Below are 27,590 nucleotides of genomic sequence, written 5' to 3'. Positions count from 1 at the left end.
CGAAGGAGGAAAAATTAGTTGTATGAAAATGCATGATCTGGTAAATTGGGAAGTCGTATGGAGGTGTTGGAGGAAGAGAAGAATAGATTTTGGTGCAGTTTAGATTATGCTGGCCACTTTGATGATCCAGACATACATTAGAGGGAGTGGCAAAAGACAGACATTTTCTGAAGTGACCACTCGAGTAGTTCACATGTGGGCTGAGGAAGTCTGTAGCATCAACATTTACATAAATTCCTCCCCATATCCCTGTCTGCGTCAGGATCATACAACATAGGAACTTGTACAGCTTTGGGAATTCTCTCCTCCTTCTGGGTCAACATTGAACTTGTTTGAGAGAATGGATATATATTTTTCTTGGATCAATTTTTTTTCTCCTAAGATAGGTTAAAAAAATGTCAAAATGCATGGAGGAAATAAGATGCCGGGAAAGTATTAAAAAAGACCTGAGCTCAATGCAGCAAAAGCATTCGAAATAAATTGCTGTTGCTGGGAGAAGGACAATATTCAAAGAGATGTAGCCTGGGGAGACTCTTGAGAACTTCCGCAGTAACCAGCTCAAGCTCCAGAAGATATAAAAAAATGTTTTCTTTCTAATTTTAGGGTCGTCCTGGTCTAGATGGCAGTGCTGGCAAACCTGGATTACAAGGTCAAAGGGTATGTAAACAATTATATTCCCACTGGGTTTAGGCCATGACTTTGTCAAGTGGAGACAGAGATAGAAAGTGGAATTTCACAAAACCTTTAAGGTGACAAATTAGGTCAGATTCAATTCTAACATAGAACTAGGTTTTTAAGTTGTCAGTGTTATTTTCAGCATCTGAGCCCCAACACCAGCTATCCCAGAGAGACAGGAGCAATCCAGTCAATACGTGGTATGGAACTGAGTCATGCAGACTGCATAGGTCAAAGGCTCAATGACCGATCTGTGCTGCATTGGCTGATTTCTCACAGGAAGATATGGCCTTAATGGTTATTTAGGTCTTTGCTTCCAATACATGGCCAATTGCTCCTGTTGGGAGAACCTTGGATGAGGATAGGATATGGCCATGTTTCTTTACTTCCCCTTTATTGGTTGAATAGCCTGCCAATATTTCGCTGCCAGGACTCATCCATGACACGAATGTCCTTTTGGGAAGGACATCTGCCATCCTTATCTGGTCTGGCCTACATGTGACACCAGATCCACAGCAATGGAGTTGGTTGTTAAATGCCCTCTGAAATGGTCCAGCAAGCCACTCAGCTGAATAAACCACTACAGAAAATTGGATAAGGAAGGAAACCAGACGGACCACCCAGCATCGACCGAGGGACCGGAAACAACAATGGCAAACTCAGCCCTGTTGACCCTGCAAAGTCCTCCTTACTAACATCTCGGGTCCGTGCCAAAATTGGGAGAGCTGTTTCACAGACGAGTCAAGCAGCAGCCTGACATAGTCCTACTCATGGAATCATACCTTACAGATAATGAACCATATACCACCATCACCATCCCTGGGTATGTCCTGTTCCTTCAGAAAGACAGGCCCAGCAGAGGTGGTGACACAGTGCTGGTCTAAATGCTGACCTGGCCAGCGATGACCACATCCTGTAACTAAATATAAGAACAGTGGTATACAGTCGGGAGGGAGTTGCCCTGGAAGTCCTCAACATTAACTCCGGACCCCATGAAGACTAATGGCATCAGGTCAAACATGGGCCAGGAAACCTCCTGCTGATTACCATGTACCACACCCACTACCCGACCCCATCAGCTGATGAATCAGTGCTCCTCTATGTTGAACACCACTTTGAGGAAGAAATGAGGGTGGAATGGGTGCAGAATGTAATCTGGCTGGGGGACTTCAATGTCCATCACCAAGACTGTCTTGGTAGCACCACTACAGACCGAGCTGGCTGAGTCCTAAATGACATAGCTGCTAGACTGGCTCTGCAGCAGGTGGTGAAGAAATGAACAAGAGGGAGAAACATACTTGACCTCATCCTCACCAATCTGGCTGCCGCAGATGCATCTACCCATGACAATATCGGTAGGAGTGACCACAGCATAGTCCTTGTGGAAATGAAGTCCCTCCATTGCGCTCTGTATCACTTCCACCGTGCTAAATGGGACAGCTCTCGAACAGATTTAGCAATCCAAGACTGGGCAACCATGAGCTGCTGTAGGCCATCAGGAGCAGCAGAATTGTATTCAACTACTATCTGTTTAACTCGTGGCCTGGCATATGCCTCAGTCTACGATTACCACCGAGCCAGAGAATCAGCCCTGGTTCAATGAAGAGTGCAGGAGGGCATGCCAGGAGCAGTGCACGCATAGCAAAAAAAGAGGTGTAAACCTGGTAAAACTACAACACAGGACTACTTGTGTGCCAAATAACGGAAGCAGCAAGTGATAGACAGAGCTAAGTGATTCCACAACCAACGGACCAGATTCAAGCTCTGCAGTCCTGCCACATCCAATCACGAATGGTTGTGGACAATTAAACAGTTCACTGGAGGAGGAGGCTCCACAAATCTCCCCATCCTTAATGATGGGGGAGCCCAGCACATCAGTGCAAAAGATAAGGCTGAAGCATTCGCAACAATCTTCAGCCAGAAGTGCCAAGTGGGTGATCTATCTCGGCCTCTTCTGGAGGTCCTCACCAAGATCAATGCCAATCTTCAGCCAATTCCATTCCATCCACATGATATCAAGAAATGGCTGAAGGCACTGGATACTGCAAAGTCTATGGGCCCTGACAATATTCCGGGAATAATACTGAATAATGGTGCTCCAGAACTCGCCGCGCCCCTAGCCAAGCTGTCCCAGTACAGCTACAACACTGGCATCTACTGGTGGAAAATTGCTCAGGTATGCCCTGTACACAAAAAGCAGGACAAATCCAACCCAGCCAATTACCACCCAACAGTCTACTCTTGATCATGAATAAAGTAATGAGAGAGGTCATCAACAGTGCTATCAAGTGGCACTTGCTTAGCAATAACCTACTCACTGATGCTCAGTTTGGGTTCCGCCAGGGTCACTCAACTCCTGACCTCATTACAGCCTTGGCTCAAACATGGACTAAAGAGCTGAACTCCCGAGGTGAGATGAGAGTGACTGAGCTTGACATGAAGGTAGCATTTGACCGAGCGTGGTGTCAAGGAGCCCGAGCAAAACTGGAGTGGGCTTCTGGCCCCCTTTTGACCCTGTTGCTAGGGTCCTGAAGCCTGCAGGGAAAATTCTACCCCTGTTGTCTGCTTATCTTCTGCAGTCCAGAAACTTAGAGATGCTCAGAAATAATCAATGTCTTCCATGACATACACTGTTGAAATTGAAGTAACTATTATCTTTTTGTAAGGTGGCAGAGAAAGATTTTACCCTTTGTTTGCAAACAGATAATGATGTGAAGACTGCTGAACATTATCAATTAATTCCATTTGGAATACGTACCTGGATAGATTGTCAGATGACAATTTGTCATGGACAAATAATTGGGAGAATTTTAACACCCACTCATCACGTGCCTGGCTCACTCAGTGGAAACCAGCCAAGGTCAGTTAAAATGAGATGGAGGCTCATTCACTAGCCTCATAGCCTGATGTGGCAGAGTGCAATATTAAATACAAGCAGCGGGAAATCTGCTCGAAGATTGTAGGACTTTTCTGGAAATGGGCAAATAAAAGCTCTAATGACAACATCAAAGCTTACCCGCAATATTAACCTGATAGCTGAGTGAAGGAGCAGTTGAGGAGTTCTCTCAGAGGTTCATGAGTCTTTGGAACTCCCTTCCCTGGAGAGCGGTGGAGGCAGAGTCAATGAATATTTTTAAGGCAGAGGTAGATAGACTCTTGACGAACAAGGGAGTCAAAGGTTATCGGAGGTAAGTGGACTGTGGGGTTAAGGCCACAGTCAGATCCACCGTGCTCTCATTGAATGGCGGAGCAGGCTCAAGGGGACAAATGGTCTACCCTCGCTCCTAATTCATATGCAACTGTGTGAAGGAGCATTTATGGTTTTCACATGAGGCTATGCTGGAAGCTGAATCATATACTAGAAAATCTCCAGCAAGATAAACTTATTTCAATAACATTTTTTTAAAGCTTGCCAGCAGCACAGGCTTAAGAACAGGACTGGACTCTCCCTCACATGCCACCCCCTCCCCTTAATGCCAGGTACCATTCCTGTGGGTCTCCAGCACTAGCCTGACATCCAATAACCCCTCTCCCACCCATGGGCCAGATAGGTGGGGGGTTTTATTCATTCCTGGGATGCCGGCTTCGCTGGCTGGGCCAGCATTTATTACCCGTCCCTAGTTACCCTTCAGAAGATGGTGGTGAGCTGCCTTCTTGAACCGCTGCAATCCATGTGGTGTAGGTACATTCACAGAGCTGTTAGGGAGGGAGATCCAGGATTTTGACTCAGCGACAGTGAAAGAACAGTGATATGTTTCCAAGTCAGGATGGTGAGTGACTTGGAGGGGATCTTCCAGGTGGTGGTATTCTCATCTATCTGCTTCCCTTGTTCTTCTAGATGGCAGTGGCCATGGGTTTGGAAGGTGCTGTTGAAGAAGCCTTGGTGAATTCCTGCAGATGTCTTGTAGATGGTACACACTGCTGCTACTGTGCATTGGGGGTGCAGGGAGTAAATGTTTGAGGTTGTGGTGCCAGTCAAGTGGACTGCTTTGTTCTGGTTGGTGTCAAGCTTCTTGAGTGTTGTGGGAGCTGCACTCATCCCAAGTGGGGAATGGTCAATAGTAACCCCCGGGATGTTGATAGTGGGGGAATTCAGTGATGGTAATACCATTGAATGTCAACGGGCGATGATTAGATTCTCTCTTGTTGGAAATGGTCATTGACTGACACTTGTGTGGCACAAATATTACTTGCCACTTGTCAGCCCAAGCCTGGATATTGTCCAACTCTTGCTGCATTTGGACATGGGCTGCTTCAGTATCTGTGGAGTCATGAATGGTGATGAACAGAGTGCAATCATCAGAGAACATCCCCACTTCTGACCTTATGATTGAAGGAAAGTCATTGATGAAGCAGCTGAAGATGGTTGGGCCTAGGACACTACCCTGAGGAACTCCTGCAGTGATGTCCTGGAGCTGAGATGACTGGCCTCCAACAACCAGAGCCATCTTCCTTTGTGCTAGGTATGACTCCAACCAGTGGAGAGTTTTCCCCCTGATTCCCATTGACTCCAGTTTTGCTGGGGCTCCTTGATGCCACACTTGGTCAAATGTGGCCTTGATGTCAAGGGCAGTCACTCTCACCTCACCTCGCGGGTTCAGCTCTTTTGTCCATGTTTGAACCAAAGCTGTAATGAGGTCAGGTGCTGAGTGGCCCTGGCGGAACCCAAACTGGGCATCAGTGAGCAGGTCATTGCTAATCAAGTGCTGCTTGATAGCACTGTTGATAACTCCTTCCATTACTTCATGATGATCGAGAGTAGACTGATGGGGCAGTATTGGCCGAGTTGGAATTTTCCTGCTTTTTTGTGTACAGGACATTCCTGGGCAATTTTCCACAAAGCTGGGTAGATTCCAGTGTTGTAGCCGCACTGGAACAGCTTGGCTAGGGGCGCGGCAAGTTCTGGGGCACAAGTCTTCAGTACTATTGCCGGAATATTGTCAGGGCCCATAGCCTTTGCAGTATCCAGTGCCTTCAGCCATTTCTTGATATCAGAATCACAGAATCACAGTGCAGAAGAGGGCCTTCGGCCCATCGCGTCTGTACCGACACATGAGAAACACCTGACCTACCTACCTAATCCCATATACCAGCACTTGGCCCATAGCCTTGAATGTTATGACGTGCCAAGTGCTCATCCAGGTACTTTTTAAAGGATGCCCCTCCACCACCCTCCCAGGCAGCGCATTCCAGACCGTCACCACCCTCTGGGTAAAAAAGTTTTTCCTCACATCCCCCCTAAACCTCCTGCCCCTCACCTTGAACTTATGCCCCCTCGTGACTGACCCTTCAACTAAGGGGAACAGCTGCTCCCTATCCACCCTGTCCATGCCCCTCATAATCTTGTACACCTCGATCAGGATGTCCCTCAGTCTTCTCTGCTCCAACGAAAACAACCTAAGTCTATCCAACCTCTCTTCATAGCTTAAATGTTTCATCCCAGGCAACATCGCGTGGAGTGAATTGAATTGGCTGAAGACTGGCATCTGTGATGCTGGGGACCTCCGGAGGAGGCCGAGATGGATCATCCACTCGGCACTTCTGGCTGAAGATTGTAGCAAATGCTACAGCCTTATCTTTTGCACTGATGTGCTGGGCTCCCCTGTCATTGAAGATGGAGATATTTGTGGAGCCTTCTCCTCCAGTGAGTTGTTTAATTGTTCACCATCATTCACGACGGGATGTGGCAGGAGAGCTTAGATTTGATCCATTGGTTGTGGGATCACTTAGCTCTGTCTATCACTTGCTGCTTATGCTGTTTGACACGCAAGAAGCAGTCCTGTGTTATAGCCTCACCAGGTTGGCACCTCATTTTTAGGTAAGCCTGTTGCAGCTCCTGGCGTGCTCTCCTGCACTCTTCATTGAACCAGGATTGATTCTCTGGCTTGATAGTAATGGTAGAGGAGGGAATATGCCAGGCCATGAGGTTACAGATTGTGTTCAAGTACAATTCTGCAGCTGCTGATGGCCCACATGGATGCCCAGTCTTGAGTTGCTAGAGCTGTTCGAAATCTATCCCATTTAGCACGATAGCAGTGCCACACAACATGATGGAGGGTGTCCTCAATGTGAAGGCAGGACTTTGTCTCCTCAACAACTGTGTGGTGGTCATGGATACTGTCATGGACAGATGCATCTGCGGCAGGCAGGTTGGCGAGGATGAGGCCAAGTATGTTTTTCCCTCTTGTTGGTTCTCTCACCACTTGTCACATACCCAGTCTAGCAGCTATGTCCTTTAGCACTCGGCCAGCTCGGTCAGTGGTGTTACTGAGCCACTCTTGGTGATGGACATTGAAGTCCCCCACCCAGAGCACATTCTGTGCCTTTGCCACCCTCAAAACTTCCTCCAAATGGTGTTCAACATAGAGGAGCAGAGATTCATCAGCTAAGGGAGGGCAGCTCTGTTTGACCTGATGCCATGAGACGTCACGGGGTGTGGAGATGATGTTGAGAACTCCCTCCCGACTGTATACCACCTCTGTCATGCCGGTGGGACTGGACATACCCAGGGATGGTGATGGTGGTGTCTGGGACATTATCTGTAAAGTGTGATTCCATGAGGATGACTATGTCAGGCTGTTGCTTGACTAGTGTGTGAGACAGCTCTCCCACTGGCCCCCAGGTGTTAGCAAGGAGGACTTTGCAGGGTCGACTGAGATTGCCGTTGTCTAGGTCGATGCTGGATGGTCCGTCCGGTTTCATTCCTTATTTGTGACTTTGTAGCGGTTTGTCACAACCGAGTGTCTTGCTAGGCTATTTCAGAGGGCATTTAAGAGTTAACCACCAGACTAGGTAAGGACGACAGATTTCCTTCCCTAAAGGACATTAGTGAACCAGATAGGTTCGATAGTGGTTTCATGGTCATCATTAGACTTTTAATTCCAGATTTTTATTGAATTCAAATTTCACCATCTGCCATGGCGGGATTCGAACCTGGGTTCGAATAGAAACCCAGAGCATTACCCTGGGTCTCTGGATTACTAGACCAGCATCAATATCACTACGCCATCACCTCCCCACCGTTCGGCCAGTCTTGGTCAGGAGTTGAAAGGTTCAATGCAAATGGGGCTTCAACGGTTAAAATTATTCAGACCTCACTTTGTTCATAACTTTGCTTTGCTTCAGTTCCCCCCACCCATACACTGATTTGGCATTTGCTCACAAAATTAGCAAAGGTGCCATGGAATCCTACATCAGTACCTCCACCTGAGGTCCGCAGCATTACATATTCAACCAAATCAAATCACTCCACGTGATATCAAGAAACTGCTGAAAGCACTGGATACAAAGTCTATGGGCCCTGTCAATATTCCGGCCATAGTACTGAAGACCTGTGCCCCAGATCTAGCTGTGCCATTAGCCAAACTGTTCCAGTTCAACCACAACAACATCTACCTGGCAATATGGAAAATTTCCCAGGTATGTCCAGGGAAAAGCAAAACGTATCCAACCTGGCCAATTACTACCCCATCAGTCTGCTCTTCATCATCTACAACGTGATGGAAAGTGTCTTTGGCATGAAACAGCACTTGCTCAGCAATGCCTTGCTCACTGATGCTCACTTTGGGTCCCACTAGGACCACTCAGCTCCTGACTTCATTACAGCCTTGGTCCAAACTTGCACAAAAGAGCTGAACTCCAGAGGTGAGGTGAAAGTGACTGCACTTGACATCAAGGCAACATTTGACTGAGTGTTGCATGAAGGAGTCCTAGCAAAACTAGAGTCAATGGGAATCAAGGGGAAAACGCTCTGTTGATTGGAGTCCTACCTAGCACAAAGGAGAATGGTTGCAGTTGTTAGAGGTCAATCTTTTCAGTTCCAGGCTATCACTGCAGGAGTTCCTCAGGGTAGTGTCCTCAGCCCAACCATCTTCAGCTGCTTCATCAATGACCTTCCTTCCATCATAAGGTTAGAACTGGAGATGTTGGCGAATGATTGCTCAATGTTCAGGACCATTCGTGACTCATGGATACTGAAGCAGTCTATGCCAAAATGCAGTAAGACCTGGACAATATTCAGACTTGGGCTGATAAATGCCAAGTAACATTTGTGTCACACACGTGCTAGGCAATGACCACATCCAACAGGAAAGAATCTAACCATCACTGAATCCCGCACTATCAACATCCTGAGGGTTACCATAGACCAGAAACTGAACTTAACTAACCATATAATTATTGTGGCTACAAGAGCAAGTCAGAGGCTGGGAATTCTGAAGAGTGTAACTAACCACCTGACTCCCCAAAGCCTGTCCATCATCTATAAAGCAGAAGTGAGGAGTTGAATAGAATATTCGCCACTGGCCTAGATGAATGCAGCTCCAACAACACACAAGAAGCTCAACACCAAACAAGACAAAGCAGCCCACTTGATTGACACCTCATCCACCACAATAAACATTCACTCCCTCAACCACCAATGCACAGTGGCAGCAGTGTGTACCATCTACAACATGCACTTCAGCAACTCACCAAGAGCCGACAATGGCACCTTCCAAACCTACATCCTCTACCAGCTAGAAGGACAAGGGCAGCAGATGTATGGGAACACCACCACCTGCAAGTTCCTCTCCAAGTCACACACCATTCTGACTTGCAACTATATCACTGTTCCTTCACTGTTACTGGGTCAAAATCTTGGAACTGCTTTCCTATTAGCACTGTGGGTGTACCTACACCACATGGACTGCAGCGGTTCAAGAAGGCAGCTCACCACCACCTTCTCAAAGGCAATTAGGGATGGGCAATGAATGTTGGCCTAGCCGGCAATGCCCACATCCCATGAAAGAATCAGCAACTTTGAAAGAGAATGGGAAAAGCATATACAAGAAAAGTTTTAAAATAGAGCAGCATAAAATTTGACTCTAATTTCAAGATGAATAACAGAAAGATAAGCTAGAATTTTACAATGCCATGATCGGACGTGTGGCCGACCCAAACTAGCACAAAATCATGTGAGTAAATGTCAGGCACGCGCTCAACGTCATCGCAACATCATTCAGTGTTAGAGTCAGCGGCCACGTGCAGCAGTCGGAGTGCGCCCACTGATAATTAAAGTGGCAATTAACACAATTAACAAGTCAATTGCTAGAAATTTTACATGGCCCCTGTGATTTAGCAGTCAGTGCACAGGCAACACGGCAGGCAGCCATCCCGTTTTTAATGGTTTCTCAATCCAGGGCATGGTTAAAAGTTACCGGGATCCGAACTAATGTGAATAGTTAGGAGTTTAGGTGAGAGTTTGCTGTTGGTTTATTCCTGTTAGTTCATAGCTTTTACAGTGTTTTCTGGAGGACTCTTTTGCTTACAAGCTTTTCTTTTCAGGACTCTTTGGCTTTCAAACTTTCTTGGAGGCTTTCTGACGAGTGAAGCCTTCTGTGCATGAGACAGTGCGATCTGTAATTCGGCAAGTGGGGACTGTATACTCTACTGGTGGGACCTCCTCTGAGGAGGATGAGAGGGTCAGAAGGGAGAGGAGGCCAGGTGTCCACAGGCAGCGTCCCAGGAGCGACCTGTGGGAAGAGCGGAGCAGCCACATGGGCAGGGCCAGCAGGAAGTGCAAGGCGGAAACGTCCACAGAAGACGCCACTATCCTGCATCCAGATTCTACAGGCAGCGCTCCAGTTACCTCATGTCTGAGGTCCAGTGCAGAAGGAAGCACTACCTTTCTAGGGAAACTGTAACCTCCATATGCCAGATGATTGGGCCGGAGATTGCCTCCAACTGCGTAGGTGGCCACCCTATGCCAGTGGCTCGATAGGTTACAGCAACCCTCAACTTTTTCACCTCTGGTTATTTCCAGGGGTCAGTGAGGGTTCTGTGTGGTGAATCGCAATCTCCTGCCCACAGTTACGTTACACTGGCCACTGACACTCTCTTCAAATGGGTCATGACATTCATTCATTTCTGGGCTGACAAAGCCAGCCAACCTGAGCGAGCCAGAAGCTTTGCAGCACTTGCTGGGTTCCCGCACATCCAGGGTGCCATAAACTGCACTCATGTGGCTAGCAGAAGAGCCGGTTCCCTTTGTGAACAGAAATGAACATCACTCCATGAACATCAGATAGTTTGTGATCACAGGCACAGATTCTGTAAGTCTGGAACAAAAACAAAAAATGCTGGAAAAACTCAGCAGGTCTGACAGCATCTGTGGAGAGAAAGACAGAGTTAATGTTTTGAGTCCTTATGACTCGTAAACTAAATGCTCTGCAGAAGAGTCATACGGACTCAAAACGTTAACTGTCTTTCTCTCTGCAGATGCTGACAGACCTGCTGAGTTTTTCCAGAATTTTTTGTTTTTATTTCAGATTTCCAGCATTTCAGTATTTTGCCTTTATCTTTCTGCAAGTCTGTGCAAGATACTCTGGAGCTCCCAATGATGCCTCCATCCTGCAGCCAAGGCATTCATGGCTCCAGCTTGGTTGGCTGGTTGGCTCCTGGGTGACAAAGGGTATCCCTTGAAAAGGTGGCTCATGACGCATCTCCGGCACCCAGGGACAGAATTGGAGGAGAGGTACAATAGAAGTCATGCCTCTGCAAGGGGCGGTAACTGTGAGGTCTACAGAGCTGCTGAAGATGAGATTCAGCTCCCTAGATCAAATAGGGGGAGCCCTGCAACACCCTCTGGAGCGTGTATCGCTTATCGTCATTGTCTGATGCGCTCTGCACAATCTGGCTCTGACAAGGAGGGGCTCATTGGACGATAAAGACAGCGGGCCAATTCCACAGGCCACAGAGGATGACTCAAGCGATGGTTCTGATGAGGAGCTGGGGGAGGCCCAGGATGAGGACATGGATGCAGACATGAGGAACCTTCAGGGAGGCAGGGACACCAGGAAGACCTTGACTCTCCACACATTCAGCTCAGCATCCAAGGCATGGCTTGGAACTTAAGCCAAGTGTGGCGCCTTCTTACTGAATATTCCTGATAAGGCCATCTGCTGACCCCAGTGTCGAATCACTACCTCTGGAATAAAGTTTGTAGCCCATACAGGCTGTCACAAGGCACTTCCATGCCCAGCACCTGTGAAAAACGTGAAGGACACTCAGGTCTTGAAAAGAACAGAATTATTTATCTGTTGTTGAGAGTTACACAAAATGAACATAAATTGTTAACAGTGACACAAAAAGAACATCTAACACTGATCAAATGAAATAATCTCATACGTGAAAACCCCCTCTCTTGTGCCTTAAACTTAGGATTGTGAGTGACTTGTGTCTTGGTGCCCCCACCCACCTTGCTGGCAGTGGCATTGGAGGCAGCCTGCTGGCTCTGCTGTCCTGTCAGCCCTGATGATCTTGGCGGTCATCCTCTGTCCAGCATAGCATGTGCAGGTGCGCCCAGTGCCATGGCTGGGCACTGCTCAGTCGGCGCGGCCTCATCAGATGCCATGGTCCTGGCAGAGGAGTAGAGGAGCTGCTGCCATCGTCCAGAGCGCCCTGAGAGGAGTCCGCAGAGATGACAAGTAGCTCACCCACCAGCATGCGGTCAGTCTGAACCTCCCTGCTGACCATTTATGAACAGGCACCTAGGAGAGAGACTTGGTGCGTCATCCATCTCTCACACTGGCAGTGACCTGCTGAAGTCACAGCCAGTGTGTGGGCTTGCAGGTCCATGCAACCCCAGAAACCCCTGATTCTGTTTTTGGATCTGCCTCTCTATGAAAGTCACCACTCAATAGAGGAAGCTGTGCGCTCGGAGGTCCGGATCAACGCAGTGCTCACTCTGCATATGGACTCCTCCATGACAGAGACCATGACACACAGGACCCCAGGGATGCACGCCAGATCTTCAGGCACACCCTGCTGGATATCTAGACTGTGCCACCTGATTGACAACTCTAGAGGCTCGTCATCTGCCTCGAACTAAGCATGGTCCCGGTCTCCAGCAGTCCTCTGGCAACCAATGCCCTGGGCACTCTCTGCCTCTGCCAGCTTCTCATGTGAGTGTGCACCACCATTTGAGTGCACTGCCTCCCCAGTGTGCACTACTATTTGAGTGCACTGCCTCCCCAGTGTGCACTACCATTTGAGCCAATGGTCTAATGGCCACTGATGTGCATGTGCACTGGTGCTTGGTTCTGAGAGAGGATGTGACGCAGGTGGATCTGTCTGTGGGGCCTCCTCAGGTGTTAAGGGGGTGTCCTCAGGATCTCTGCAGCCACTTGAGGATGGTGCATCTGAGGGAGGAAGAAAATATGTCAATAGTATCAATCATCACATAGTCAATGTGCATGCAAGACGGGCTGCTGAGAACATAGACAACTGCCTCATGGAGGCATTGTGATTGGACAAGCAATTGGGACTGTGGGTTAGAACTTCTCATTTGAGATGAGATGACCTTACACTTATTTATTACACTCTCCGCCAGTCTCTCATCTGTCCACTGGACTCTTACCTTCCTCAGAGACCCCTTGCTCTCCACGACTAGTGGACCTAGCTCCACACTGGCATTCCAGCTCCAGGGCATCATAACTTGTCAGGATTAGTTGGTTGGCCACCCCACCACCTATTCTTGATCGTTCAACACTGTTATGGTTTCTCTTCTCCTGAACAGGCGGAACGCAACAGATTGTTGACATTTTTGGGGCACTGTATCCATGTGCAATGAACCACGTCATACCCGCTGACCTGGGCTGCCACCTCTGACCACGCCTTCTTGGTGAGGTAGGGTGGCTTCCTCTTGCCAACCCGCGGCCTGGCACTGACTACCTCAACAAGAGTGCCCAGGCACTCATCAGAAAATACGGCCTTGCCCTCCCACCTGGCATGCCCAGTAGGTGCAGATGCTATTAGCTCTTCAGAGGCTTCAGCTCACTTGCAGGACTCCCTCCCTCTTCGGAAGACCCTGCCAGCCTTTAGGGAGCTGCCTCTGCTCCTTGTGAATCCCGACCGGGTCCCCATTGGACCCGGTGTCCCTGCTCGGACCGCTGCACCACGAAATGATGCTTTTTACGCTGGGTGGGTGTTAATTGGCAAGCCAGTGTGAAATTTTGTTTTGAACCCTATGTCACCTGGGACAGGATTCCACATCCGCTTCCAGTCTTGCCCATTGTGCGTGCAAAATTCAGGCCCTATAGAATTGTATAAAATGTACAGCTCAGAAATAGGCATTCAAAATCAATTGGTCCACGCCAATCAGGATATGCCACACAAATCAACAGTGAAAGTACAATGAAACAGCAGGCACCTGTCAGTTTTCATGGTATTCGTTTAAATCTGTAAGAAGGTTACTTTAATATTGAATCCATGATCATAAATCATACATAGATTTTGAGGAAATTATGTTTCAGCCATATGCTACATGAAGCCAATGCCTCAATTATATATAAACTAAAACCAAAATTAAAATCTTGTTGTCACGACTGACATCTCCATGACAACGTGATATCAACTCCTTTATTTTTGTCATTAATTATGTCATAAAAGCTTATTTAAATTTCTAACCTCACAGTTGGTCATGCCACATTGCTAAGCAACCAGTTGTCATTCCATAGCTGGTCATACAATCACAAGTTGAAGAGGCACAGGCCCTGATTTTGGTAGCAGGTAGTTATTAAGCTGCTGCTTGAGAAATATTATTAATCAGTTGATTCAGTTTTGAGCCTTCAGAATTTCTTGAATTTCCCTCAATGCTCCTTCCCAATCATAACACTCAGCCCCTTAAATTATGCCCCCTGTTGCTTCTCCCGTTCCCCCCTATCTGTTCAGCCTTGCCCCCCTTTTAAGGACCCGCAGACCCCTGCTCACTGGTTGCCCCACCAGATTTCTCGACTTCCAGAAACAGGGAGCAGCTACTCAGTGCTCTGCGCAGGCACCTCACTGGCTACATTTAAATAAGACTCAACAAGCAAAGTAGATCAGGCCTGTTACAGACAATATCAACAGGTTGTTGTGGTCCACGAGCGCCTAACTGAAGTGTATAAAATTATTGAGGCGTTTATATACAGTAGATTGGAAAGCCTTATTCCTCTTGGTTCCATAACCAGGGGGCAAAGATTTAGGGTAAGAGGCCGAAGGAGAATTGAGGGGAAATCCTTTCACCAGACTTACTTAAAAAAACTCAAGTAAAATAATAATCAGTTTCTACCCATCTGCTGCCGCAGGACCCCATCCCTTCCCCAGCCCATTCCAAAATACTGGAGCAGGCTCCATCTACAGGCTGCAATTAGGTGATGTTTCTGGTCCATCTCACCAACCCTATACTTTAAAATAGTTAAATGCTTAACAAGAGCAACACCTTCAGACCTCACCCACTGTACAGGAACTACTGAAGCGTTCAACAAGAATAATTCCAGATTGCTCGAATACATCATAGTCATGTGGAATATTTACTCCTATTTGCAGCAACCCCCACCACCCAAGTGTTAATTCACTAACACTCCACCCACAGGCCTGTGGTCAGGCAGCCAGCATATACAAACACAACTTATCCGCTTTGAATATTCGTTCAACCAACACAAGGTGTGCCTTTTCAAGTTTCACAAAGGGAATTTATTTAGAGGGGACTTGAGGGGAAATTCTATCACCAGAATATGATGAGGATCTGGAATTCACTGCCTGGTAGGATGTTGAGGTATAAACCCACATAGCGTTTAAATAATACCTGGATATGCGCTTGAAGCACCATAACCTAGAAGGCTACGGGATCAAGAGCTGGAAATTGGGATGAGGCATGATGGAGACCGGCTGGTTCAGACACAATGGGTTGAATGGCTTCCTTACAGGTAGTATATTTTGATGATTTCATGATCACTCTACCGCATATCAAAAATGCCTTTAACTTATACTGTGCCTGGCCATTTCCTGCCTTGAATAATTGGCACTGAGCAGGAACCTCTTTGGGATTGATCTTAATGTCATTAACAACCCTGAAGATGTCATACAGCTCCAATTTTAATGGGAGAATGAAGCTTCCATCTGTTTTTAGTCTGGAACATTGGCCAACTAAATCAAGGCATCCTTGAAAAATGGCAGTGTGGTTCATTGTTGAAAACATGCATTTAAGGGGAAGCTAGGTAAACACATGCAGTTCTGATCACAGGGTTAGGTGAATATCACTGTGAGCAGGCTCATGTGGAGCATAAACATAGGCATAGGCCAGGTGGGCTGAATGCTCCTGTGCTGTGCAATCTATGCAATTTGATGTAAAATTCACTCATATATCAACACATCAACAAATGAACATGATTTTATGAAAGGGAAATCCTGTTTGACAAACTTGCTCGAGTTTTTTGAGGATGTAACTGATAGGGTAGATAAAGGAGAACCAGTAGATGTAGTATACTTGGATTTCCAAAGGTCATTTGATATGGTGCTACACAAAAGGTTAATACAGAAGATATTCATGGAGATGGTGATGCAGTGATATTTTCACTGGACTAGCAATCCAAAGGCCTGAGCTAATACAAATCCTGCCATGGCAACGGGTGGAATTTAAATGTAATTAATAAATCTGGATTTGAAAGCTAGTCTCAGTAATGGTAACCATGAAACTATCATTGATTGTTGTAAAAACCCATCTGGTTCACTAATGTCCTTTAGGGAAGGGAAATCTGGCATCCTTATCTAGCCTGGCCTACATGTGACTCCAGATCCACAGCAATGTGACTGACCTTTAACTACCCTTCTGAAATGGACTAGCCTGGCCTACATGTGACTCCAGACCCACAGCAATGTGACTGACCCTTAACTACCTTCTGAAATGAACTAGCAAGTTGCTCAGTTCAAGTACAACTCAGGTCAACAAACATTGGCCTTGTCAGCAATGCCCGCGTCCCGTGAAAGAATTCAAAAAAAGAAAAGGGACAGAATTTTACAGCCTCGTCACTGCAGGGGGTGGGGGGAGGGGCATAAAATGCAGTGAGCAATTCAAAGCCCATTGACTTCGGCAGGACCAGAAAAATCTGCCAGCGGGAGGGACCATAAAATTCCGCCTAAGGGCTCATAGAGTTGAGGGTGATATATTAGTATGCCTAGAGGATTGGCTAATGGACAAGAGCAGAGAGTAGAGATATATTGAGCATTTTCAAGTTGGCAGGCTATGAATCGTGGAGTGCCACAATGATTAGTGCTGGGGCCTAAGCTATTTACAATCTATATTAATAACTTAGACAAAGAGGCAGAGTTCTGTACCTAAATTTGCTGATAGTTCAAAGATGGGTGTGAATGCAAACTATGAGGAGGACACAAAGAAGCTGCAAAGAAATATGGATATATTAAGAACAAAGCAAGGTGGCAGTTGGAATATATGTGGGGAAGTGAAAGGTTATTCACTTTGGACTAAGAATAGAAAAGCAGAATATTTTTAAAAGGCAGGAAACTTTATCTGTTGATGTTCAGAGAGTCTTGGATGTACTCGTATGAGGAACACAAGAAGTTAGCATGCAAGTACAGCAAGCAATTAGGAAAGAAAATGGCATTTTGGCCTTTATCAAAAGGGGATTTGGAGCACAAGGATGAAGAAGTTTTACTGCAAACGTATGAGGTTTTGGGAAGACCGTACCTGGAATACTGTGTACAATTTTGGTCTCCACATTTAAGGAATGATATTCTTGCATTGGATGCAATACAAGAAACGTTCGCTAGATTGGTCCATGGGATGAGTGGGCTGTCCTATGATGAGAGGCTGAGTAAATTTGTTCTTAATGTATCCATATTTCTTTGCAGCTTCTTTGTGTTCTCCTCATAGTTTGCATTCCCACCCAGCTTTGAATTATCAGCAAACTTAGGTACATAACTCTGCCTCTTTGTCTAAGTTATTAATACAGATTGTAAATAGCTTAGGCCCCAGCACTAATCATTGTGGCACTCCACTATTCATAGCCTGCCAACTTGAAAATGCTCAATATATATCTACTCTCTGCTCTTGTCCATTAACCAATCCTCTAGGCATACTAACATATCACCCTCAACTCTATAAGCCCTTAGGTGGAGTTTTATGGGCCCTCCCGCTGGCAGGTTTTTTCTGGAGTTTAGAAGAATAGAGGTAATTACATTGAAACATGCAAGATTATGACAGGTTAGATACTGAGATGCTGTTTCTACTGGCTGAAAAATCTAGAACATGGAGGCAACAGTTTCAGGATAAGCTACTGATCATTTAGGATTGAGATGGGGAAAAATGTCTTCGCTCAAGGGGTTGTGGATCTTTGGAATTCTCTACCCCAGAGGACTATGGATGTGCCATCCTGGAATATATTTAAAGCCGAATAAGGCAGATTTTTGGTCTCTCAGAGAATCAAGGATTATGGGGAGCGTGTGGGAAGGTGGAGTTTAAGCCCAAGATCAGCCATGATCATATTGAATGGAGCAGCAGGCTCGACAGATCATATGGTCTGTTCCTGCTCCAAATTCTTATGTTCTCATAATTAAAATGTAAATTATTGCTCACTTCTTTCATTCACTTTTATAACAGCCACATAATGGAACACCATCTTGCCTCACTAAAAGCAATTGTCTCTTCCCCAGCATTCACTATTTTGTCTGATATGTTCTCTTTTTTTATTAATTCACGGGATGTGGGCATGGCTAGCTGAGCCAGCACTTATTACCCATACTTAATTGCCCTTGAGAAGGTGGTGGTGAGCTGCCTTCTTGAACTGCTATGGTCCATGTGGTGTAGGTACACCCACAGCACTGTTAGAGAGGGAGTTCCAGAATTTTGACCCAGCGATAATGAAGGAGCGACGAAAAATTTCCAAGTTAGAATGGTGAGTGGCTTGGAGGGGAACTTCCAGGTGGTGGTGTTCCCATGTGTCTGTTGCCCTTGTCCTTCTAGATTGTAACGGTTGTGGGTTTGGAAGGTGCTGTCTAAGGAGCTTTGGTGGGTTCCTGCAGTGCATCATGTAGATGGCTCATACTGTTGCCACTGTGTGTTGGTGGTGGAGGGAATGAATGTTTGTGGATGGGGTGCCAATCAATCACTGATCTATCACTGATCCTGTTGTCTCTGCTGTTCTTTAGGGAAGGAAAGGTGATCAGGGACTGCCTGGTGCAGGGGGATTCACTGGACCTCCGGTAAGTTCTAAACTCCTGAGAGCTTTTGCCATGAATAAGTGAAACTTAATTGCTGGCATCTTTCATTTTAGAATGTGATACTGCTAATATGAGTCAGATTTTGGTTGGTTATTGATTTTTCAAAATGTTAAATATTTTTGACTTATGACAAGATTTTATGACACAGAATTCATCCTTTACTTAAATCTGTGAAAATGCTTACCTTCGTGTCAATCTTGGTTCAACGGTTGAATTCATGCCTCTGAATTAGAAAGTCATGGGTCTAAACACGATGCTGGGAGGTGAGCATATAATCTGAACAGAAACTTCAATGCAATTCTGAGGGAGTGCTATATTCTTAGATGTGCCATATTTCAGATAAGACATTAAACTGAGGTTCATCAGGAGGATATAAAAGATCATGTGGTACCACTTGAAGAAGAATAGGGACTGTCTCTTGGTGTCCTTGTCAACATTTATATAAGGTTCCTTTACATTCATCTGAAAGAACAGACAAAGAACCAGTTTACATCTCATTCTAAAGGCGACATCTCCGACGAAACAGTATTCCCTCAGTGATGCGCTGGAGTATAAACTGAGATTGTTCCAGGAAATTCCTTCAAGCTGTTCTGTTTCACTGGAAGCACAATAAAAACCCAATTTTACCCATGCAGTGTATTGATTACTGGATCAATAGCCATGAAGTAATAATCTTCATCGTGTGAGTTCAAGTCCCACCATGGCAGTATGAAAATTCGAATTGAATTTTTAAAAAAAAGAACTGGAAACGGTGTTGCCACTGACTCTAGAGGGTAAACACGCTGGGAATCCCTGCACGGTCAAATTCAGCACTCTGTCCTTCCAGGAGATGGCCAATGTTTGTCTGAGGCAATGGAGGTGGAGGATGTTCAGCCGCATTTCTTAGTTTGCATAAGCTGTCCATGCCTCGCTATTGTAAAGTAGGGTACTGAGAACACAAGCCCGGTACACATGGAGCTTTGTATTTTTGGTTAGTTTGCTGTTGGCCCACACTCAACTTCTCAATTTTGATATGACAGCCCTGGCCTTGGCAATCCTGGTGCTGATTTTGGCATCAAGGGGCAGGTAGCTGGTAGTTGTTGATCCAAGGTATGTGAAGCTGGCAACAGCCTGTAGAGTGAGATTGTCGATGTTGATGGAAGGCGGAGTCTCTATGTCCTGGCCCATAACTTTGGCCTTCCTGACCCTGATTGTCAGTCCAAACTCCTTGCAGGTCCGGGAGAACCGATCCACAAGCTTTTGCAAGTGAACTTCAATATGGGATGCCAGCACAGCATCATCAGCATCATCAGCAAACAGCAATCCATGGATTAGGACCTTGTGCATTTGAGTCTTGGGGCGCAGTCTTGTCAAGTTGAACAGTTTGCCATCAGTTGTGGCAAGCAAGTAGACCACCCTCATGTGAGTCACCAAAAGTGTACAATAGCAACATGCGTTGCTGAAAAAAGCGACTATTTTTTGTTCAAGCTTTTCGTCTTGCACTCATCATGACAGTTCACAAGAAAATACCAATATCAGGGGAAGCAGCAGATTTATACTGTATGAGGAGAGTGTGCTGATTGGTTGGAGCATAGCGGCATGGAAAAAGATATTCCAAAGAGAGTTGGCGCTAGGATGCTGCCTGCTTTACCCGCTGTTGATCAGGATAAACTGTCACTTAGACAGGCACGGGTTGATCAGGGACAGGTAGCAGGGTTTTGTTAGGGGAAGATCTTGTCTTACTAACTTAATAGAATTTTTTGAGGAAGTAACAAGGAGGATTACCATAGAAACCATAGAAAAGTTACAGCACAGAAGGAGACCATTTGGCCCATCTTGTCCATGCCAGCCCGAGGACACCCAGGTTCCCTTTCTAATCCCACCTTCCTGCACCAGGCCCATAGCCCTGCAGCTTACAGCACTTAAGATGCAGATCCAGGTACCTTTCAAAAGAGTTTAGAGTTCCTGCCTCTACCACTAACTTGGGCAGTGAATTGCAGACATCCACTACCCTCTGCATAAAAGAGTTCTTCCTCATGTCCCCCCTACACCTTCTGCCACTTATCTTGAATCTATGTCCCCTGGTTCTAGAATTCTCCATCAAGGGAAACAATTTTATCCTGTCCACTCTATCTATTCCCCTCATAATTTTGTACACCTCAATCAAGTCACCTCTCAGCCAATTGTTGTGGAGTATCTAAAGACCCTCGACACAGAGTCAGCTGTAAGTCAATCAAGCAGCAGTTATTTGATGAGGATAGTGCAGTGGATGTTGCCTATGAGTATTTTAGTAAGGCATTTGATAAGGTCCCGCATGGCAGACGATCAGAAAAGTGAGATCCAATGGGATACAGGGGAAGGTGGCATGTTTGGATCCAAAATTAGTTCAGCGACAGGAGACAAAGGGTAATGGTCGATGGATGTTTTTGCAAATTGAAAACGGTTTCCAGTGGCATTCCACAAGGCTCAGTGTTGAGGCCCTTGCTGTTTGTTGTATATATTAATGATTTGGACATAAATGAGGGAGGTATGATTAGGAAGTTTGCAGATGACCCAAAAATTGGCCGTGTAGTTGATAGTGAGGAGGATAGCTTTTGTCTCCAGAATGATATCAATGGTTTGGTTGAGCAGGCAGAAAAATGGCAAATGGAATTCAATCCGGAAAAGCGTGTGGAATGCATTTGGGGAGGGCAAACAAAGCAAGGGAATACTCAATGAACGGGAGGATATTGAGAGGGTTGAGGAAGTGAGGGACCTTGGAGTACATGTCCACAAGTCCCTGAAGGTGGCTGGACAGGTAGATAAGGTGGTAAAGAAAGCATATGGAATGCCTTCCTTTGTTGGATGAGATATTGAATACAAAAGCAGGGGCGTAATGAGAAGAGAGTGCTGATTGGTTGGAGCATAATGGCATGGAGAAAAATATTCCAAAGAGAGTTGGCGCTAGGATGCTGCCTGCTTTACCCGCTATTGATCAGGATAAACTGTCACTTAGACAGGCACGGGTTGATCAAGGACAGGCAGCAGGGTTTTGTTAGGGGAAGATCTTGCCTTACTAACTTAATAGAATTTTTTGAGGAAGTAACCAGGAGGATTGATGAGGGTAGTGTAGTGGATGTTGTCTACCTGTATTTTAGTAATTGTATAAAATGCTGGTTAGGTCAGCTGGAATTGTGTGTACAGTTCTGGTCACTACATAATAGGAAGGACATAACTGCTCTGGAGATAGTACAGAGAAGATTTACAAGGATGCTGCCAGGGCATGAAAATTGCAGCTATGAGGAAAGATTGTGTGTTTTCCTTAGAACAGAGAAGGCCGAGTGGTGACCTAATTGAGGTGCACAAAATTATGGGGGGGCCTAGATAGGGTAAAGACTTGTTTCCCCTAGCTGAGGGATCAATTACCAGGGGGCATAGATTTAAGGTGATTGGTAGAAGGATTAGAGGGAACATGAGGAAAAACTTTTTCATGCAGAGGTGGGCATCTGGAATTCACTGCCTAAATCAGTGGTTGAGGCTGAAATGCTCAACTTATTTAAAAGTTACTTGGATCTGCACCTGAAGCACTGTAACCTGCAAAGTTACCAGGTGCTGTAAAGTGGGATTAAAACGAGCAGCTAGTTTCTTTTTCATCTTTTTCTGGCTGGCACAGACATGATGGGCTGAATGGTTTCTTTCTGCACAGTAACTTTCCTATGGTTCTGTGGTTCTTGAATGCATCTGATATTGTTCCATTGCAACTGACGGAACTCTGCATGTTATTGCGGAAAGAGATGATGCCCAGGAGTTCAGGTGGGCAGTCTATTTTCTGTAGCAGTTTAAAGAGTCTGCTTACAAGATCGAAGGCCTTGATGTGGTCAAAGAGGGCAATGTAGAGAAGTCTACACTGGTCACGGCACTTCTCCTGTAACTGCTGAAGTGAGAAAATCGTGTCAACTGTCGATCTGCCAGCTCTGAAGCTGCACATGGATTCAGAGTAGATGCGTGAAACCAGGGTCTGCAACATGAGCACAGTCTTTCCCCACGCTACTTAACAAGGAGATGTTTCAGTAATTGGTGCAGTCACTGAAATCCCCTTTGTTTTTGTACAAAGTGACAATAATTGCATCACGCATGTCGTGAACCACAAATCTTTGCTCCCAGCAGACAGACAAAAGTTCATGGAGATGCTGCAGCATTTTTCATTTTTGATGACTTCAAATAAAATTCCATCATTTCCTGGGGCCTTACCACTCACAAGACGGCATTGCATTTCTCAACCCAGCCATTGTGGAGCTAACCCAAGATATTCAAGAACTGCAACTGTATTTTGGGAATGAGAGAGTACAACATAACAAACGTGCCTGAGATCTTGCTGAATATTGAGTCTCAGCAACAAAACGTTTTCTAATTTGACCTTAATTGGCACCAAATTAGCAATCTCACTCTACGTTGTCATGGGATGGATAGTGTGAAAATTAGAAGCTGTCACACTTCTGGCATAGGGGTGCATCTCTGAGATTACAAATGAACATACGAAATAGGAACAGGAGTAGGCCATTTGGCCACTCGAGCCTGCTTCGCCATTCAATAAGATCTTGGTTGATCTGTTTGTTTTTCGAGTTCCACATTCTCATCTACCCCCGATAACCTTTGATTCCCTTGCCTAACAAAAATCTACCTCTGCCTTAAAAATATTCAGTGACCCCGCTTCCACTGCCTCTTAAGGTAGAGAGTTCCAAAGTTGCACAACCCTCTGAGAGAAAAAAATTCTCCTCATATCTGTCCTACAAGGATGACCCCTAACTTTAATACAGTGCCCCTAGTTCTGGACTCACCCACAAGAGGAAACATCCTTTCCACGTCCACCTTGTCAAGATCATTCAGGATCTTATACATTTCGATCAAGTCACCTCTCGCTCTTCTAAACTCCAGTGGAAACAAGCCCAGTCTGTCCAACCTATCCTCATAAGACAACCCGCTCATTCCAGGTATCGATCTAGTAAACCTCCTCTGAACCTCCTTTGTATCCTTCCTTAATTAAGAAGACCAAAACTACACACAGTATTTGAGATGTGGTCTCACCAATACCCTGTATAACTGAAGCATAACAACCTTACTTTTATGTTCAATCCCTCTCACAGTAAAGGATAGTATTCCATTGGTCTTCTTGATTATGTGCTATACTTGTACACTAACTTTTTATAACTCATGCTCGAGAGCACCTAGATCCCTTTGCTTCTCGGAATTCTGCAGTCATTATCCATTTAAGTAATATTCTGCTTTTTTATTCTCCTGCCAAAATGAACAACTTCACATTTTTCCACATTATACTCATCTGCCAGATTTTTGCCCATTCACTTAACTTATCTATATCTGTCTGTAAACTCATTATGTCCTCTTCACAACATAGTTTCCTACCTATCTTTGTGTCGTCTGCAAATACAGCTACCATGCCTTCGCTCCCCTTATCTAAGTCATTGATGTAAACTGTAAAAAGCTGAGGCCCCAGCACAGACCCCTGCGGGACTTCATTAGTCATATCCTGTCAATCAAACAAAGACCCATTTATGCATACTCGCTGTTTTTCTGCCAGCCAGCTCAATCCTCTCTCCAGGTTAATATGTTACCCGCTACACCATGAGCTTTTATTTTCGGCAATAAGCTTTGATGTGGCACCTTATCAAATGCTTTCTGGAAACCCAAGTACAGTGCGCCAGAGGGTCCCCTTTATCCGCAACGCATTCTACTCCTTCAAAGAACCCTGATAAATTGGTTAAATGCGGCTACCTTTTCACAAAGCCATGCTGACTCTTCCCGATTATCTTGTGTTTTCCTAAGTGTCCAGCTATAACGTCTTTAATGATTGATTCTAACACCTTCCCAACGACAGACGTCAAGTTAACTGGCCTATAATTGCCTGTTTTCTGCCTCCCTCCTTTCTTGAATAAAGAGGTTTTATTTGCTACTTCCCAGTCTGATGGAGCCTTTCTAGAATCTAGGGAATTTTGGAAAATTAACACCAACACACCTACTACCTCATTAGCCACCTTTTTTAAGACCCTAGGATAAAGTCCATCTGGACCCGGATTGGGACAGAGGTGTTATTAGGGAAAAATAATGGGGCCTTGACTCTGGATTGATTTGGGCCTGAGAATGCTTGACCCTCGTACTTGAATATGAAATGAGAAGTGTTGCATTCCCAAGCACCAACATTCATTAGACAAAACCCATGAACACAAGAATAAATTTAAAATAATCATTCACAAACATTGGCACCCTGCTGTTATGAATTATGAAAAAAGAATAAATGTGAGTAAATTGTCTCTATCCCACTCCCATTTATCCACTGAATTGGAAACTGGAACTACCTTGTGAAAGATATTTTTACATTTAACAAGGAGTATTGGAGAAATGTGTGAAAGTTACCAATATACAGACTGGTGCTTTTATTTCAAAAGGAAATGCCACCATCTTGTGGTCAATAGATGTAATGTAAACGTATGCTACAGAATTAATCTCTGCAAGGTTGGTAATAGCTTTCAGCAGTGGTGGAAATGTGATATCGGATCAGCTAGCCATCATACATTCTGTTTTCTTTCTGCTTGTGGCTATGAAGTTACTCTCTGGAACATGACAAGTAAAAACATTTAATGCTTTCTTTTCAAATTTTTGAAAGGTATGGGTTTCAAGGACTAAGGTGGGTAAACGGAGATGAGGTATAGATCAGCCATGATCTAATTGAATAGCAGATCGGACTCAAGGAGCTGAATGGGTTGTTTCCATTCCTACATCCTTAAAATTCTCCCTCGGTGACTTTATTAGAGATGCCGGCAAGCTTAAAATGAAGTGGTTAACAATCTGTTAAAACAGTAGAGAAAGTAATTTCAGCTGACCATGTTAAGTGTTTATATGTCTCGTGACATAATTTCACTGTCAAAAATCACAAAGCTAAGTACAGATGTGAAACTTCATTTGGACCATCTAGTTCATCAATTCATAGGTGATTACAGTTGACCTCCATCCCAGCATGTAACTGCTACTCGAATAACACCATTGCCTCCATTCATTCCCCAGTGAAATCTTTCCAGGTTTCTGTCAGTGTGAAGGAATGTTTTCTGATATTAGCTATTGATTCACTTCTGTTTTTATCCTTGTTGTACAGTCATGGTTTAACTTGAAATTGTGCTCCAGATTTACCTTATCTATTCCCCAAAGTATCATGTACCTCTATAGGATCCTTTTTCTTTGATCCCCTTTCAAAGGGGAAGATTCAACTCCTCAAGCCCATGCTCACAACTCAATTGCTGAATGCTAGGGATCAACCATATAGCTTCATCAAATCATATCTTCGAAAGCACGTCAAGCTCTTTAACTATGTTATATGAGTAGATTTAAAGACAATCAAACATTAAAAACGTGAATGCAGCCAGGACACCATAATGGCAAGACAATTGGCCCTGAAGTCCTTGGATAATGGAGAGAAGAAAGCCAGTGTTCACAAGTTGATCAAAAATGTAGCAGTAAGATCATAATTGTTGCACGATCAGTATGTGTAAAGTCTGGATACCTTAGTCTAAGATTTTCAGATACTGATTGATCTACTGTGTATTTCTAGCACTCTTTTTTGGATTTTTGAATTAAACACACCAGAGTCAAACTTGAACCTCATTGCATTCACTTTTTACCTATAAGATAAGTATAATGAGAGCCAATTTCAAAGATCAATATCCTACATCCACATGAAAGTGTTCTGACCCAATTTTCTGTCAGATTATTTTTGAGGTGGTCCCCGTTGACTGCCTAAAACAGGTGTTAAGCCCCCTTAAGTAATAAATAAGGGACCTAACATCTACTTAGATTCCCTGACAGAAATTGGTTTGGGATGAGAGGAGCAGAAACCAGGCTTGTTCCACCTGGGATTCTTCAGCCACAGGTAAAGCGTTTTTCTGTCAGCTTTAAAGCAGAGTGGCTGTTGCCGCTCTACAGCACTCCCAATCGCTCTACTCACTCCCCCCTTGGCATGACCACTGCAGACTTCTCACTCAGATAACATTAATGATACACAAGGTCCAATTTTGGGCTGGCTTTGTGCCTCCACCATGCACACTGCCCATTTCAGCCACCCAGAAATGGGGATAAGGAAGTTTCCAACTCACTGACTCTGCGGAATAAATAATCCATTTTATTTTTGTCTCTTCTCTCCAAAGCTTTTCACCTCCCTACCCAAAAGCTATTGACTCTCTGCTGGGGTAAGCCTGCACAGGTCCAAGAGGCATGCACTCATGAGCCCACACAGTCAGAAGTTGGAAAATATTCAAGGCTTGAAAGACATCACTTGAAAAGCCCAGTCACGCTCTTATGTAACATTCACACAGATGTACTTTCTCGTTCGGATCATTGGATAAGGGTTGATTGCTGTCCCCTCCACAAAATAAAGGCACTGAGGCCAATCATGCGGGAGAATTTTCTCCCCGTCGTGTGGGCTGGGCGGGAGCAAGCGTGGGTAGGCACACGGCCAATTGCCGCCCGCGATCGGCTGCATGCCGCCATTTTACATGGGCAGGGCAGTTAAGGCCCACCCAGCATGACATGCGCCCAGAAGCGCTCAGCACTCCCTGTGGGGGAGGAGGGAGAGTCGTGCCTCAAGGAGATTACTTTGATTATGAAAACTGGAAGTAAAGAATTAAAAAAATTATTCAGACATGTTCCCTCATGGTGTCACCTGAGCTGGGACATGTCAATGAATTTTAATAATAATTTTTATTAAACTTATAAACCCTTCATGAAACCTCATCCTGCCCGTGGATGAGGTTCCATGAAAAATGCGAAGGCCGCCTGGGCTCTTCACCTGCCCGCCAACCTTAAGGTTGGACGGGCAGCCCTGTTAATGAGTTCAATTTGTAGTTAAATAGCCTTAA

General features: G+C 45.2%; 1 protein-coding gene across 1 annotated transcript in view; it reads left to right on the top strand.

Moving 5' to 3' along the window:
• Window positions 1–27,590, top strand: part of col22a1 (collagen, type XXII, alpha 1) — a 142,611-nt gene that overhangs the window by 17,029 nt on the left and 97,992 nt on the right. The window contains exons 6-7 of the mRNA XM_078541247.1: window positions 604–657; window positions 18,640–18,693. Coding sequence (XP_078397373.1) covers window positions 604–657; window positions 18,640–18,693 — 108 coding nt within the window. The remainder of the gene's footprint in view (window positions 1–603; window positions 658–18,639; window positions 18,694–27,590) is intronic.

The sequence above is a fragment of the Cetorhinus maximus genome, chromosome 4 (genome assembly GCF_964194155.1).
Source record: "Cetorhinus maximus chromosome 4, sCetMax3.hap1.1, whole genome shotgun sequence".
Classification (NCBI taxonomy): Eukaryota; Metazoa; Chordata; class Chondrichthyes; order Lamniformes; family Cetorhinidae; genus Cetorhinus; species Cetorhinus maximus.
This window is presented reverse-complemented; position numbering and strand designations above follow the sequence as displayed.